We start from the raw sequence: 17,229 nt of genomic DNA, 5'->3' as shown, positions 1-17,229 counted from the left end.
CAGTCTGAAGTTTCTTCAGGATATGGGTCTTGCAGCCTAAGAAAATACTATTACAGTAGTGGATTGCACCAAGTTCCGGAATGTTTTCAAGGGAAGATATGGTTTTACACGTTTCAGTATCCACATCATGTTGAACATTTTCTTTGTAGTGAATTTTGCATGACTTTCGAAAGAGAGATGGTTGTCTAATGTCACTCCAAGGATTTTCAGGTTGTCAGATATAGGGATTTTGATGCCGGAGGTGTTAAGATTAGTTGGGAGGAGCGCGGAGTGTTGAGATTAAAGGATTAGGCATTGTGTTTTCTCTTTGTTCATTTTCATCATAAAGGCGTTGTCCCAAGAGGTTAAGATGTTCATGGCCAAGGATATTTTGCTAGAGATTTCTGTTAGATTAGATTTGAAGGGAATGAATATGGTGATGTCATCAGCATAAATGAAAGGGTTAAGACCATGTCTGAATAGAGCTTTGGCTAGGGGGATCATCATAAGATTGAATAGGATCAGGGATAAAGGGGATCCTTGAGGTACACCGCAATTTGGAGACCAGGGAGATGAGATAGTTGAGGTTGATTTAACTTGGTAAGATCTTGAGGTGATGAAGCCTTTTATCCAATTAATGATATTTCTGCCAATTCCAATTTTATCCAGTAGTTTGGTTAGAATATTATGATTTACCATATCAAATGCACTGGATAAATCGAATTGTAAAAGGAGGATGTTGTTTCCAAATGAGATTCCTGTTTGAATTTGGATGTTAGAGTGAGTAGGACGGTTTCTGTACTGTGGGCTGGACAGAAACCCGATTGCGATTCATGTAGTATGGAGAATTTTTGTATATAGTCGTTGATTTGAGAGGTCACCCTGTTTTCCATCAATTTAATTAGCAAAGGGATGGAGGCAACAGGGCGGTAGATGGTGACATCACTCAGTGGTTTCTTGGGGTTTTTAGGTATTTGTGTAAGTAGAATGTTGCCATGTTCAGTAGGGAATGAACCTTGCTGTAGTAGGAAGTTTAGGTGGGAGGTGAGATCTGTAATAAAGCATTCTGGGGCATCTTTCGTTAGGTAGTTGAGACATGGGTCAAGATGGCAGTGAGATTTGGAGAGCTTGGTGACCATCATAGAAACTTCTTTGGTGGTGAGGAGGGTGAAATTTGTCCATGAGCAGTCAGCTGGAATTTCGTTTGTGTGGGGGTCCAGTTCGTCAAGAAAGGTATCGATATTTGCACAGTCCTGGGGAATCGTACTGCAAAGATTGATAATTTTGTCATTGAAGTATTTGGCCAGCTGGTTAGCAGATGGGTAGTTTGAGGGTGAAGATGTAACTGGGTTGGTGTTAAGAAGATTCTTTATGAGTTGATATTGTTTTTTTTTAATGTCTGTGCCGCTGGTTGTAATTGTTTGTGTGTAGTAGGATCTTTTGGCTCATTTAATGGCATTTTTGTAATTCCTGTGTGACTGTTTCCATGCGTTATAGGTCAGGTCATTTTTTGATTTACTCCATGTTTTTTCTAGTTTCCTGGTTTGTGATTTTAGGTTTTTAAGTAGGTCATTAAACCATGGTGATGGGTTGCGCCTACGTAGAATTTTAGTGCGTAATGGGGGTATTTCGTCCAGTATAAGTTTGCACATGTTGTCCCATTCTGTAAGGAAGTATATATATATATATATATATATATATATATATATATATATATATATATATATATATATATATATAAAATAGAGGTCTATAAAAAAATGAGTGGAGAATCTTTCTTCACTCAACGTGTAAATAAACTCTGGAATCAATTGCCACAGAATGTGGTAAAAGCAGTTAGCTTAGTGGGGTTTAAAAAAGGTTTGGATAGCTTCTTAAAAGAAAAGTCCATAAGCCATTATTAAGATGGACTTGGGGAAAATCCAATGCTTAATTCTAGGATAAGCAGCATAAAATGTATCGTACTGTTTTAGGATCTTGCCAGGATGCTGGGTTTGATGGATGTTTGGTCTGTCCCAGTATGGCAATGCTTATGTTCTTATACCATTCATTTTAATGAATTTGAATAAAACAGACAACATGAAGATTTTCAGGATCCAGAAACAAATCCAAGGGTGATCCACCCAAAAACAAGCCAAACCAAGATTTTTTCCTATGCACATCCCTGGTCACTTACAGTAACTATGTGAGTGCCAGGCACTGAATATCGGCCCACACCCACATAGCTATCAGGCTGAAGCTGATCACTCCCCATTCCACCTCCACAAAGTAGCTTCGATCTCACATTCCCCCTCCCCCCCCCCCCCCCCGCCAAAGCAGCTCGTCTCCCATGCCTTCTCCTGAAGCAGCTCAGATCTCCCTTCCATCCTCTCACCGAGCCCCAGAAGGCCCCCTTCCACCTACTTATTGGCCCTGGTGATCTAGTGGTCCTTGGGGCAGGAGCAAACCCCACTCACTCCTGCCTTTTACAGTGCATAACTGAAAATGGCCACTGCAACCTCTAGTGGTAGTCACCATCCTCAGGACCAGTGGCAACATACAACACATTTTTGGGTGGACACTGACTTTTCTGTGTCTTGGAAGGCCAACATGCTGATCTTGGCTAAGCATGGTATTAGCATCCAAAAGAGTCACTGCTTCCTTCGACTCCAAGCTGGATTCCAGCGTGATTTCAGTGGAATGAGCGAGCAGCTTAGGCATTGTCATTGCTGGTGAGGGAGGCAATCTGTGACTTGGAGAGAAAGTCCCCAATCTTCCCCTTATGCTTCCCTATAGATGAAATTACAGGGAGCAAGCACAGAGCACCACTCAACCATGGCTCCCTTCAGGCAGCCATCTTGGATCCCAAATACCCAATAAATCTGATGTATAACACTACGTCAAACTAGAAATCAGTAATCCTAAAACCAGGTATAAAATATGATATATATAAAACCATATATAAAATTAAATCAATAAAATTATTGGGCATTGATTGTGCTTTCAACTCATCAGAAAAGGACATCCCAACAACATATTCCTAACCATCAATACCTAAGAACTTACACACTACTTAATACATGCAAAAAATAGTCAACTTGCTGTATTTTAATTTAAAGCCAAAATCTGTCAATGAAAAACTAATGCAAACAATCAAAGCCTGGATGAGTACCCAAGCTGAAAAATATCAGAAAGAAGGTCTAATTCACTAGGGAGAGAAAGTCACAGAACTGGACTGCAGCTGAAAAAGCCTTTTTCTGGCTACAGTCTGGCCTCACTTCTTTTGGCAAGGGAATCTCAAGCAAAGCCTCCTGAATTGAACTAAATGTTCTCAAGGGAGCATAACTTATGAGCCTCTCTTTCCAGTCTATTGGACTCGAATTATTCTGAGCCTTAAATACCAGCACTAAAATCAAACAGGCAGTCTCTGAAGGATCTCAAGAGTTTGGCTAATTTGATCCCTCAGTATATCACCCTGTTAAAAGGTGGGCTGAGTTTTGGATTATGTGGAATGTATGTACTTTTTAAAGAGGTATACTTACTAGTAATGAATTGTAATAATTTTACCTAAAGGTAAGAAGTGCATGGATCACTGTAGCCATATCTGTGTGACCCAAAATACAACAAGGCAGCCAGCTAACAAGATCCAACGTGGAAGAGAACAGTAAGCCAAAGAAAAGGGAGAAAAAAATCTTGTTTATTCACTATGCTTGCTCAAGGCATCTGTTTTTAAACAACCTGGCGCAAGTGTACTGAATAAACAAGATTTGTTTTCCTTTTCATCAGTTTACTGTCATTTTCCGCAATATCTGTGTGATGCAGCAGAGTCATTGGGCACCTAAACTTAGGCATCAGGGGCCAGATTCAGTAAATGGAGCTCAAAAATCGGCGCCGGAAAAAAATTGGCACTCAGCATGGCACATTCCGGCAGACTAGCCATTGACCTGTCACAGTGGCGTTCCTGGCCTGGATGGCACCCGGGGCGGAGCGCCGATGAGCCTCCCCCCCCCCCCCCCGCTAGATGACACCTCCCCCCCTCCGGCAAAATGACACCTCCCCCCGGGTGCACGCCGCTGGGGGGGGGGGTGCCGCGGCGTGCGCCTGCTCCTCTGAGTTCGCTAAACTTTGTTTGTTTGCTGCAGCTCCCTCTGCCCCGGAACAAGAAGTTCCAGGGCAGAGGGAGCTGCAGCGAACGAACAAAGTTTAGCGAACTCGGAGGAGCAGGCGTGCGCCACGGCACCCCCCCAGCAGCGTGCACCCGGGGCGGACCGCCCCCACCGCCCCCCCCCTTGGTACGCCACTGACCTGTCATAAGTGGGCACACCTATATTTTGCATGCCAATGTAGCTTTGCATTAGCATTCTATAATGGCTTAGGCATTCCTGAAGCTGTTATAGAATTGGCGCTAAGTGTGCCTCATTGTGGCACCTGCCTCTTGGCGCCAAGTTATAGAATTGCCACATTAGCAATTGCAAGAGATGTATGAGTCCATAGACTGTGCAGAGGTCCTTACTGCAGACCTATTTGGCAAAGTTAGACAGATTCAGAGAGAGAGAAAAGAGTTTTTTTTCGAATCCACAAAACTTCTGTTTTATTAGAATTAACCTTGCGTTTATTTAGCTTCACTCAGGAGAATGAAGGGCCTGATGATTACAGCAATGATATATGAACCAGGGAAACGGGTTCAAATCACATTTCTGCTGCTGACACTCCTTGTGACCTTACGCAAGTCACTTTGGGGCTCATTTTCAAAAGACAAAAACATCTAAAAAGTGGCATAAAGCAGCATTTTGACATTTTTCTCACCAAAACGTGTAAATCTATATTTTCAAAACCCATTTTCCAGACGTTTTTCTATGCTGTTCGTCTGCAGTGTGTCCAAATCTCAAGGGGGCATGTTAAGTGTGGGATCTGGGCGTTCCTAAGACCTGGACGTATTTCAGCCATAATGGAACAAAATGAAAATGCCCAGGACTAAAACTAAGCTGTACCTCAAATACTGTGTGCAATTCTGGTAACTGCATCTAAAAAAAGATATAGTGGAATTAGAAAAGGTACAGAGAAGGGCGACGAAAATGATAAAGGGGAAGGGACGACTTCCCCATGAGGAAAGGCTAAAGTGGCTAAGGCTCTTCAGCTTGGAGAAAAGACAGCTGAAGGGAGATATGATAGAGATCTATAAAATAATGGGTGGAATGGAATGAATGGATGTGAATCATTTGTTTACTCTTTCCAAAAATACTAGGACTAGGGGGCACGCAATGAAGCTATTAAGTAGTAAATTTAAAACAAAATCAGAGAAAATATTTCTTCACTCAACGTGCAATTTAACTCTGGAATTAATTGCCAGAGAATATGGTAAAAGCAGTTAGCTTGGCAGGGTTTAAGAAAGGTTTGGATAATTTCCTAAAAGAAAAGTCCATAAGCCATTATTAAGATGGACTTGGGGAAAAGCCACTGCTTATTTCTAGGATAAGCATCATAAAATCTATTTTACTGTTTTGGGATCTTGCCAGGTACTTATAACCTGGATTGGTCACTGTTAGAAACAAGATACTGGGTTTGATGAACCTTTGGTCTGTCCCAGTATGGTAGTACTTAAGTTCTTATGTTATGTTTTGAGCTAGACTTGTTTTAATAATGACTAAGCCACAAAAAGTGCCCTACATGAGCACATGACAACTAAAGGAATAAAGGAGAGACCTCATCTTACTCCTCCAGTGGTCACTGACCCCCCTCCCACCCCTCAAACAAGTAAAAGAAACAGTACATACCAGCCTCTAGGACAGCCTCAGATGTTATACCCAGTCCTATTAGAGCAGAAAGCAGATCCCTGGAGTAGCCTAGTGGCTAGTGCAGTGCACTGTGGAGAAGAGGACCCAGGTCCATTTTCCACTCTGTTACACTTGTGGTGGAATGTGTCAGCTCTCCAAAACTCACCAAAAACCTACTGTACCCACATACAGGAGACCGTCATCCTTAAGGGCTACTGTAGTGGTGTACGGTTGGGGGCAGTGGGTTTTGGAGGGCTCAGCAGACAAGATAAGGTAGCAATGGTGAAATATGTACCAGGGAGCTTTTATATAAAGTCTACAGCAGTGTTCCCTAGGGTGCCCCATTGCTCTCCTGAGATGTCTATGTGGCCAGTCTACTAAGAAAGCTGGCTCCTCCTACATCCCAATGGTATGATTTTGTGCATTTTGCACTTGAACTTTTTTTTTTTTTTTTTTGGAAAATGGACCAAAAAGATAAACACGCAGAGCACAAAAACATCTAGCATGTGGCCATTTTGGTGAAAAAAAAGATAGACATTTTGCTGTTTCAAAAATGGCTATATTTCCTATTCAGATTTGGGACGTATTCAGATTTACTACTACTACTACAAATCATTTCTATAGCGCTACCAGTCGTAACAGATTTGGGACATTTAGCGCAAAACGTCCAAAGTCCAACTTAGACGTCATATCGAAAATGCCCCTCATTATATATCATTGTCTCAGGTACCCACTTTCATTTATGACTTCTGATTTTTGGTTACAAGCAAAAACCCCCGATAAAACACCCTCAAAGGGGGTCACTTGGTCATCATGGCAAGGTAAAGTCATAGAAGCCAGCTGCTGTAGCAGAGCCTTCTGCAGTGGTAGTAGCTTCTCTTATTCCCACCACTCTCTGCTGTTTCGCTGGCTCTGCTGCCAGCACTGGAAAAACTTTGCAATGTGCTTCTTGTTCTCACCTTTTAAAGTCTCTCACAGTGCCAGTTGCAGAGCTGGGAAAGCAGCAGAGGGGTAGCAGAAGGGGATGGCTGTTGATGATGCAAGGAGTTAGGAGAGAGGGAGCTGTGGCTGATGCAGGGGGCTGTGAGAGGGAAAGAGATTGGGCTGCTGCTGATGCAGGGTGTTAGGAGACAGGGGGCTGTGGCTAATGCAGAGGACCTGGGGACAGGGCCGTGCTAACACGGTAAGCGAGGTAAGCGCCGCAGGGGGGCGCCTGCCTTCAAGGGCGCCGCGCTTACCCCGCTTACCATGTTAGCACTAGACTCCCGACGAAATCTGCCGCCGCCGCTGCTGTTGACCTATGCTGATCCACTGCTGCCGCCGGCGCCGCTTCTTCCCACAGCCAGCAAAAGAAGAAAAAGAAGCGCGGGGCCGCAGCAGCCTTCAGACATGCGCTGTCGGCTCTGACTGCCGGTTCTCTGCCCCCTGACGTCAATTTCCTGTTTCGGAGCAGAGGATCGGCAGAGCCGACAGCGCATGTCTGAAGGCTGCTGCGGCCCCGCGCTGCTTTTTCTTCTTATGCTAGCGCCTTCCTCTGCCAGGTAGTGCCCCTCTGACACGATTTCCAGAGATTTGGACCAGCTACCGTAAAACACAAGGGTCTGGTGGTGTCAGGTAAATCAGTTTTTGCAGTGTAAAATGTATTGTTTCATTTGTTTAGCATTTAGGTTCCATTAGTGGTAATTCCTAACAGAATCATTGCAATGGACAGCGATTAAAGGAAGGTGGGAGTGGTGACTGATGGATGTTGTAACTGATTTTGAAGGTTTTGAATGAGAACTGCAGTGAAAAAAAATGCTTGCTGCTGGTAATGGATGAGTGGAGCTCAACCTTACAGAAGGATGGAACTGTCAGAAGTCCTTGGGCAGCAGACTGCAGGGCCCTTGCAGGAGAAAGGGAACCAACAGACTAGCTAAGAAAGAGGGCAGGCCCGAAGATTAAGAGAATATTAAGTTTAAAAGAGATCCTATAAGATATTGGGAGCATATGTTCTGAAATCAAAAGAGGGGTAACGTGATCAAATTTCCTACAGGCATGTAGAAGCTTAACTACAGTGTATTGGATTTGCAAAATGCTGGAAGGAGGGGGCAGAATGAGGGAAGATGCTGGTAGGGAGGGAAAGAGGATAGACACTGGAAGGATGGGGTGAGAGAGACATGCTGAATGGAAAAGGGTTAAGATAGAGGGAGACAATGGACGGAAGGATTGGGAGAGGGTAGTGGGTGGAAGGATGGAGAGAGAAAGAGGGATGACACTGGATGGAAGGGTAGGAGAGAAACAGGGACGGTGCTGGACATGGATGGAGGGGAGGGAAGTATATGCACATGGATGGAGGGAAGTGAGGAGAAATGCTGGATATGGATGGAGGGAAAACTGCTGAATTTAAGAGCTGGATCGGGACAATGAAGGATAGGGACAGGGCTACAGATGGTAGGCAGTACGCATAAGGACACAGGAGGATGATGGACATGGTGAGAGAAAAAATATCAAATGGAAAGAAGACACTGCATAAAACAGAAGACACTGGGACCAAAGCGAATAGAAAAACTAAATAATCAGACAACAAAGGTAGAAAAAAGTATTTTATTCAGAATTTATTAATTGGAATATGTCAGCTTTTGGAAATGTGCATCTGTGATATTTTGCATGTAAGTTTCAATTTTTCTAGTATTGCTGCATGCTGAGTCTGTATTTTGCGTTCATATCTGTTGTGTCATGTGTTTTTCATGTGCGATCAAGGTGCAGTATTCTGCTAGCGTGTAGCATTTTCAGCCCTTTTTGGTGTTGGTTTTTTTTTTTTTGTTGTTTCACTAGGTTGTGTACTCGTGTTTTAGAGCCCGGTGTAATTACAGTTCTGCCTTTTCACGCATAAGGTTGTAGCTCGTCCTATCCTTGGAATTAGTGCTGTTATGGTTTGGTGAGGTTATGAGTGCGTTTTTGCACAAGTTTGTGTATAGTGTTTTGCAGGGGGGCGCCAACTGATAGTCTGCAGGGGGGCGCCAGAGACCCTAGGCACGGCCCTGCCTGGGGAAGCTGTTGCTCACTGTGGAGGGCTGGGAGTGGAAGGCTGTTGCTCATGCTGGGGGGAGGGAGAGCTTCAAAGAGGGCTGTTGCTGACCTAGGGCCTCGGAGAAGGGAGGACTGATGTTGTTGGGGATTTGAGAAAGGGGGAGCTGATGGTGTTGCTGGGGTTGGGATAAGTGGTGGCTGATGATGTTGGGGCATTGAGAAAGAAGACTGATGCTGCTGTTTGCCTTTGAGAAGAGGGGATGATGGTGCTGGGGCTTGGAAAAGGGGGTTGGAACTGGAAAATTGTGTTTTGAGTCATTGAATGGGATCCACCCAAAAAGTTATTTAAAAAACATTTTTTGCGGCGTGAATACACTAATATTTTTTTCAAGCCTGAGAAAGCACCTAATTGCCTCAGGAATAAACCCCTTTCAAACTATAAACACCTGCTGGTTAATATTCAGCCGGCGGTGGTCAGCGTTTTCTTAAATGCTGGCTTTCGCTGGCTAGCTTGGCCCCTGATATTCAGTGGCGGGCTATGAGTGGGCCCCGGCTCTGAATATCAGGAGCTAAATTTTGCTGTGCTGGCCACTGGAGCTTATGTGGGTACTGGCCAATATTCAGCCAGGGGCCCGCATAAGATAGTTATGAGGCCCCTGGCTGAATATCAGCCAGGACCCACATACCTTTGCAGGGCCATTAGCAGCCCTCTGAGACCCCTCCATTCCTTCCCCTCCCCTAGCCCATGAACATACATACATCCCTCCCTCCCTCCCACCCCCTGCAACAACCTGTCTCGGTAGACTCCCCCCAGGGCTACCTTCAAGCCCTGGTGGTCTAATGGGGATAATGTAATGATGTAGGCAGGAGCAAAACCCCCTCGCTCCTGCCTCTAGCGGCAGCATCTGGAAAATAAAAAAATTAATTTCTGCAAGCAGAGGAGTTATCAATTCCCACTTCCCTGCAAGCAGTTTGGTGATGGGAAGAGCAACTAGACATCATTTGCACAGGTGAAATGGCAAGCTGCTACACAACTTTTCAATATTTTTAAATGTTTTTTTTTGTTTGCATTTTGCAAGGTTTGTTGTTGTTGTTGTTTCTTCTCAGTGCACCTGCAGTGATGGAGGATGTTTGTATTCCTGTTATTGATACTAGAATGTGAATATTCTGTTTTGGTATGTAGTTAAGAAGAAGCACCTTTATTTTGCTCTGCATCTATTGTTGGGGGAGTTTCTATCAATATGTAGTGTCTGTATGCAGAACTGGAGATGCAGAGTTTCTATTGGTTCTGTCTTATTTTGTATTTCTCTTGGATTAACGACTAACCATAGAGAAGGATTGGTTGAATGGTTCTATCAGAGAATTCTAATGCAAGTTTAACTAAGGGCGGAGGTTGGAACTGGTCGGGAGTTTCTTTATTGAATTTTGGACTCTTACAGCATTTTCTTCTGTCCTGGCTGACTTTGAGATTAGCATGGGCTATGGTACTTGGAGAGAGGAAAGAATCACTCTGCATTTTCTGCTACACCTGATACTAGGAGAAATCAATCTGCAGGAGTATTAGTGCTTACACTCCTATTTCTAGCACTGTCATGTATATCAGAAAACATTCATTCACCACTTCCCCTTGTTCCTAAATTTTTCCTCTCTTCCTACATCCCACCTCACCAACACCTCCAACCTTCTATGCAACTTCTCATAGCTCTCTCAAATCTGTGTTTATTCCTTTTTATTCTTCTGCATACAGCATTTTCCCTTCCTATGCTTTTCTCACCTTCTCACTTCTTCCCTTACTGCCCTGTGTGCCTGTCTCCTTCCCCGCCCCCCCCCCCCCCCCCGTCCTCTCTCTAGCTCACTCACTCTCTCTCTCTCTCCCTGCTTCTCCCTCTCCCTCTCTTGTACTTCTCCCCTTAGTGCTCCTCTGTTCTCTCCTAAAACCTTTTCTATCCTCATCTGTCTCCCTGAGCCACCCTGTGATCCCTTTCTTCCCACCTCTCCCTGTTCTTCTACCTATCCTTCTGGCCTCCTGTTTGGTCCCTACATTCTACAGGCCTGGATTTTGGTATAGGCACACAGGCAACTGCCTAGGGCAGAGGTCGCCAAATTTAGTCCTCAAAGGCTGCAATAATTTCTTTAGGATTTCCACAATATATATGCATGAGATCTATGTGCATACAGTGGAGGCAGTGAATGCAAATAGATCTCATATGTATTCCTTGTGAAAATCCTGAAAACTAAACCCTTTGCAGGCCTTGAGGACTGGGCTTAGGAACCGCTTTCCTAGGGTTCCAAGTTTTGAAAGCACCAAATATCTGGTTGCCTGAATCTGTTTGCTTTAGGACCTTGGTCTGTGATACCTAGAGGAGAAACCTCCAGTCCTGCCTATAGGTGTCAAGATCCTAAATCCAGCCCTGACACCTTCCTGCACAGTAGCACTGCAGAGGCAGCCATTTCTCTGCTGCCTGTGAATTGAACACAGACTGAGGAGGAGACAAGGAGGCTCCTGTACAGGAGAGACAGCTGCTGCTTCAGGCGTACTGTGTAAGAACAGGGCTCGTGGAAAACCTGTGACGCTCTCCTGCAAAGCTGGAGTATGGTTTTAAAACCCAGAAAAGTGGCCACTGTGAGCTTTAAGCATGGTTCCAAGGTATCCTCTACCCTTTAGCCACTCACATTTTGAGAATCATGATCTCGTTCTTGGCTGCTTTCCTGACCTTTCTCCCGTCTTTCTTCAGGAACTTCTTGCAGACAAAAAGCCTGTCTGTCTGTTTCTCCCGTGCAAGGCAAATCTCGCAGAACTCCTTCCTGTGATGGGGAGAGGGAGGAGAGAAAGAAAGGGGGAGAATCCTCAAACCTCAAGAGAATTGGTGGGGTGTTCTCAAACAGGTTACTCTTTGGGACAGGGCGTAGGAAACTTGGGGCACTAAAACTCTTTCAAGACAAGCTTCTATAGAAATAACAGTACTAGAACCTTTTCAGAGAAAGATTCTATAGGAATTGAAGCACTAAAACTCTCTCAGGACATGTTGCCATGGAAACTTGGCACTACTATACTTTCATGGTAGGTTTCCATAGAAGCAACTGTACCAGAGCATGTTTAGGGCAGGTTTTCCATGAAAATGGTGGTAGAGAAATCTCAGGACAGGAAAAAAGTAGACTCGGTACCCTTTCATGTATCCATGGAAAGAGTGGAACAGGTCTACCTTCATCTACCTACAAAAACAATGGATCCAAAACCCTTTAAATTTTCTAAGGAGGCAATGAATAATTTCAGGCTTGGGAATATATAAGGAATTTGCAATGCTTTAAGGACTGGTCAGCTTAATATAATACAGCCATCTTTAGGTTACAGTAGGTCATTTGTGTACCAATTAAATTAGGGGGTCATTTTTCTTCCCCTCCCTTCAGCTCAATCCCAGGTCTGCTTCCTTTCCCCACGTGTGTTTTTATGTAGAACAATAGACAGATGAGAGTTAGAGAGATATACCTATGGATATAGATAGATGTGAAGACCATTTTTGCATAGGTTGTTGAATTAGGAATTGAGATGTCCAGGTCAAGACGTTCACAGTTCTCCAGCTCTGCCAAATGTAGAGCCTTTGTAAAATATGTATAAGGATGCTAGCATATAGTTGTATTTTCTGGGTTGTCCAGCAACAGCAGCAATTTACAGAGCTGCATGTTGAAAAAAAAAAGGACATCATCAGCTTCCATATATAAGTGCCAGTGATTATACATGGAACAGTGGCATAGCTACTATGGGGCCACGGGGGCCTAGGCCATCGTAGATTTGACCCTGGACTCCCCTACTGACGACCCTCTCAACCCCCCCCTCCCGCCGTCAATCCGCCGTCGCTGTCTGCTACCTTTGCTGGCAGGGGACCCAACCCCCGCCAGCCGAAGTCTTCTTCCTTTGTTTGGTTTCTGAATCTGACATCCTGCACGTACAATGACTCACAGAAACAGAACAAAGCCTTGCGATCTGCAGGACGTCAGACTCACAGAAACAGAACAAAGCCTTGTGATCTGCAGGACGTCAGACTCACAGAAACAGAACAAAGCCTTGTGATCTGCAGGACGTCAGACTCACAGAAACAGAACAAAGCCTTGCGATCTGCAGGGCTTCGTTCTGTTTCCGTGAGTCTGACGTCCTGCACGTTGTACGTGCAGGACGTCAGACTCAGAAACCAAACGAAGGAAGAAGACTTCGGCTGGCGGTGGTTGGGGTCCCCTGCCAGCAAAGGTAGGCGACGGCGGGCAGGGGGGGTCAAGAGGGTCATCGGCAGGGGGGGGTCAAAGTTGTTGGTGGTGGTGCTGGCGGCAGCAGGGGGTGTCAACAATGGTGGGGGGGGGTCGTCGGCGCCTGGGGGGGGGGGACTAAAATGTGCCCCCTCACCTCGGGCTCTGGACCCCCTCCCGCTGAAGTCTGGCTACGCCCCTGGAAGTGGCACTTTTGCAACTTCCATATAAAAATACTGGTGTGTGTATATATATATATAAAACGTTCTATTTTAGGTATACACTCAATAATTGGTTGTAATCTGTATGTCATGCACTTCCTTAAACAACCGTTATACTTTTATACGTGAATCTTTATTGAAAATTCAACTCAATTATTATCATTGTCATCCATATATTTAAAAACTTTACACACACAACATCAGACACACCTCAAACTTACCTTCAGCCACACAAAACAAACCACAATTATTAACTTCAAATCCTAAAATTTCTAATACAATCCATACTTTCCCACCCAGAGATAGTATTACTAATTATACGTATTAAGGAACAGCTCATTTGAATTTTCAATAAAGATTAATGTATAAAAGTATAATGGTTGTTTAAGGAAGTGTATGTATATATATATATATATATACACATATATATATATACATATTTATATACACACACATACATACATACATATATTGTGATAGAGTCACATCCAGGATAGTTGGGTTAAGGCAGTTTCAGTCTGAAATATAAGTCCCAGAAGGCATTGCAGGCAAGGAGCCAGGGGGTGAGATGAAGAACCCGGACTGGACTCCTAGCTGCAATAGGGGAAGATATGGGTGTAAGCTGGCAGGACGTGTAGATTGGCTGCCACTAGGGAAAGAGAGATAGGAAACCCTGTGTGCAGGAGCTCATCATTAGTCTAATGCTTAACTCAGCTGGTATGGGTGTGGGGGAAGCTAATGGAAGGAGAATGATTGGTTGTGAGAGCAGAAGCCAGGGATTGATTAGGCAGGTGGGAAGGAGTCCCAGGGAAGAGAGAAGCAGAAGGAGAGAAGAGGGTAGAGTGAAGCAGATGCAGGGTGAAATCCCTTGGGTGTGAGAAAGTCCCAAAAGTATTTGCAGGCTGAAAACCCTTGGGTAATAGAGGTCCCTAAAGTATTGAATCTACCAGTGAAGCCGATATAAAGGGGAATCCCTTGGGGTAGGAGAAATCCCTAAAGTATGGAACCCCCTCTGAAGGTAAAGAGAGTAGAAGGTAGAAACTGCTGCTTTGTGATTTAACTGTGATGATGAATTGAATGAACTGCTTCTATTTGGAATTGAATTACTGTTTATTGTGCACTGGATAAAGAGCCCAGACTGGAGCTGACTGTGAGCCTGTATTGAATCCTGGTATGTGCTGATAGCCTACTGCTTAAAAGGGACTATTTGCCACACACTTTCAGGTGGCTTATATGTGCTTAAGATTGAAGGTGAATGCTGCTGTTGGAACTGTGTATCAGATCTACTAGAAACCTGCATGGAATAAAGTCCATAAGATTGAAGTTGCTGGTGGACATTTATTTCTTGACTGTACCGGCAGCCTGTGGCTAGAGGAGATTGTTCTATCCTTGGCTGCACCTAGAGGTACCTGGTTACAATATATATATATATATATATATAGTGACACTTGTGAGGGGTTAGGCAGATCCAGGAACCAGAACTCTGCACTGGGGCACTGGAGAGGCAGGCAGGGGTGGGAACAATGGAGGGACTACCAATCCCAGCATCCTCGGGAAGGATCACCTGAACCCTCTAGAAAGGCTAACCAGCGCTGCAATGCCCCTGACTCCCAGAGGAGGCCACTAGACTCCCTTAGAGAAAGTGAATCAGACTACAACTCCCAGGTTCCCAGGGGAGAGGAGGAGGAGGCTTTTGAGCAGGCTCATGATAAAGATTAGGAGCAGCTGAGGAGAGGGGAGAGACAGATAGAGCCTAAGGAATTGGTGCCTGATGAGGGATTATGAGGCCAAAGAGGTTGGTGAAGAACTGCAGGCAGTGTTGCCAGGTGGGCGGTTTTCCGCGACCCGCCACGGGAAATTTTTGCCCGCGGCGGGTTGCGGTTTTTTGGGCTGTTTTTTGGGCTTCAGGGCGGTTTTTTGTGCGGCTTTTTCGGCCGCGGGGGGCGGGGTTAGTGACGTTTTTGGGCAGGGTTAGTGACGTGGGAGGCGGGGCTGATGACGGGGGAGGCAGGGCCGGTGACGGCGGGGGCGGGGTTGATGACGGCGGGGGCGGGGGTGATGACGCGGGGGTGGGGGTGTCAGGGGCGGGGTTTGAGTTTGGGCGGGTTTTGGGCGGTTTTTGTGTTGGATTGGGTGGGAAAAAAATTTTCCACCTGGCAACACTGACTGCAGGCAGAGCCCATGGATATTTCTGCCTTGGCCCGGTTGGAAAAGGGGCAATCTCAGGGCCTGCTTACAACCTTGATGAACTGGTTAATTCGATTCATTGAGAGAAAAACCCAGAGAAGTATCTGAGCAGGTTCCCTGGGGAAGTAGCTTCCACCTGGCCCTGGGCTCAAGCATGACCCTTGGGTAGGATACCAGGATTTAATGGCTGGTATGAATGGGAGGGGGTCCCCTTTCCTCAGGTTGCTCTGAGGTGAGGGTTTGCTAGGGCAAGTGTGAAGTGTGCAGCAGAAACTTTTTTTTCTTGAATGAGCTTTGGGGAACTTTTGGGTGAAAGAACTTTGGGGCTTTTTGGCTGAATGGACTTTGGGAATTTTTTTTTTTTTGTTACATTTGTACCCCACACTTTTTCCCACTCATGGCAGGCTCAATGCGGCAGGCAATGGAGGGTTAAGTGACTTGCCCAGAGTCACAAGGAGCTGCCTGTGCCGGGAATCGAACTCAGTTCCCCAGGACCAAAGTCCACCACCCTAACCACTAGGCCACTCCTCCACCTTTTTGGCTGGGGAAAGTGCTAGAACTTTTGCCCAAGGATTAGTGGACTTGATGAACTCGGGAAGGAAAGGATTTGGACTGTGGGACTCAGGGCTGGGTTAATACCTGGGGGAAAAGAGCTTGTTTTTCTGTTTTTCTTTTTGTTGCTGAGTTGAAACTACAAGAGGCTGGAGCTATGTACTAAGCCCAGGGAGGCATATAGCCCCAGGGAAGAGACTGTTCCTAATTAAATACAGGAAATTTCTGACTGGTTTGATATTATTTGAACTGCCAAGTATCCAGAGCTACCTGGTAAACCTGGTGTGAAGTTGGGCCCAGGTCTGGGAAAGTCGAAGCATAGCCAAGCGGCGTGGGGAGTGTTTACAATATATATAATAATTCTCACCTCCAACGTTCTAATGTGCCTGGTACCGTGGCTCCCTCGGAGGTGGTCTGCTAGACAGTTTAGAATGCACTGACGTCAGTGATGTCACTGACAGCTGATTCCAAGACAAGGGGAGGAGTAGGGAAACACGCTCCGCGTGTTTCCCTACTCCTCCCCCTGCCTACCAATCAGCTCTCAGTGCCCCCCCTCGGTGCAACACCCAAGACCCTCCCCCCGGTGCATCACCAAAGCCCCTACCCCCCCTCTCGGGCACATCAACTCCCTCGCCACCCGCAGCCGCCAATACTAATGCTGTCCAGCCACTGCTGCTTCTCCTGTGGAGCAGCAGCGGCCGGTACAAAAAGAAAAAAGCCAAAAAAAGATTTTTAACCTGAAACGTGGCTCCGTAGACAACCATCTGGCATTGGCTGTCGTCACTGCAGCCGCTCCTCCTCTCCCCTCCATGTCACTGCCCCTGCAGGAAGACCCCGAAGGAGCGCAGCGACGTTAGAGAGGAGAGGAGGAGCGGCTGCAGAGATGACAGTCAATGCCAGATGGCTGTCTACGGAGCCGTGTTTCAGGTTTAAAATCTTTTTTTGGCTTTTTTCTTTTTGTACCGGCCATTGCTGCTAAACAGGAGACGCAGCAGCGGCCGGACAGCGTTAGTATTGGCGGCTGTGGGTGGCGAGGGGGTTGATGTGCCCGAGGGGGGGGGGGTAGGGGCTTGGGTGATGCGTTGGGGGGGGGTAGGGGTTTGGGTGATGCGCCGAGGGGGGAGGGGAGGGTGGCTGGACATGGGTGGTTGCAGGGGGAGAGGAGGGTCGCTGGACATGGATGGCTGCAGGGGGGGCAGGGAAGAGGGAGGTGGGGAGGGGGTCCTGAGACCAGATGGGTGGCGGCAGGGGAGACAGAAGGGATGCTGCAGGGGGGGCAGGGGGAGAGG

General features: G+C 46.0%; 1 protein-coding gene across 1 annotated transcript in view; it reads right to left on the bottom strand.

The window, feature by feature from the left end:
* The window catches only part of LOC115463443 (caM kinase-like vesicle-associated protein), a 259,850-nt gene that overhangs the window by 117,031 nt on the left and 125,590 nt on the right, over positions 1-17,229 (bottom strand). Inside the window, exon 3 of the mRNA XM_030193938.1 lies at positions 11,415-11,546. Within this exon, the coding sequence (XP_030049798.1) occupies positions 11,415-11,546 (132 nt within the window). The remainder of the gene's footprint in view (positions 1-11,414; positions 11,547-17,229) is intronic.

Source organism: Microcaecilia unicolor, chromosome 2 (assembly GCF_901765095.1).
Source record: "Microcaecilia unicolor chromosome 2, aMicUni1.1, whole genome shotgun sequence".
NCBI lineage: Eukaryota > Metazoa > Chordata > Amphibia > Gymnophiona > Siphonopidae > Microcaecilia > Microcaecilia unicolor.
The sequence above is the reverse complement of the archived record's forward strand: the minus strand, read 5'-3'. Positions and strand labels throughout refer to the sequence as shown.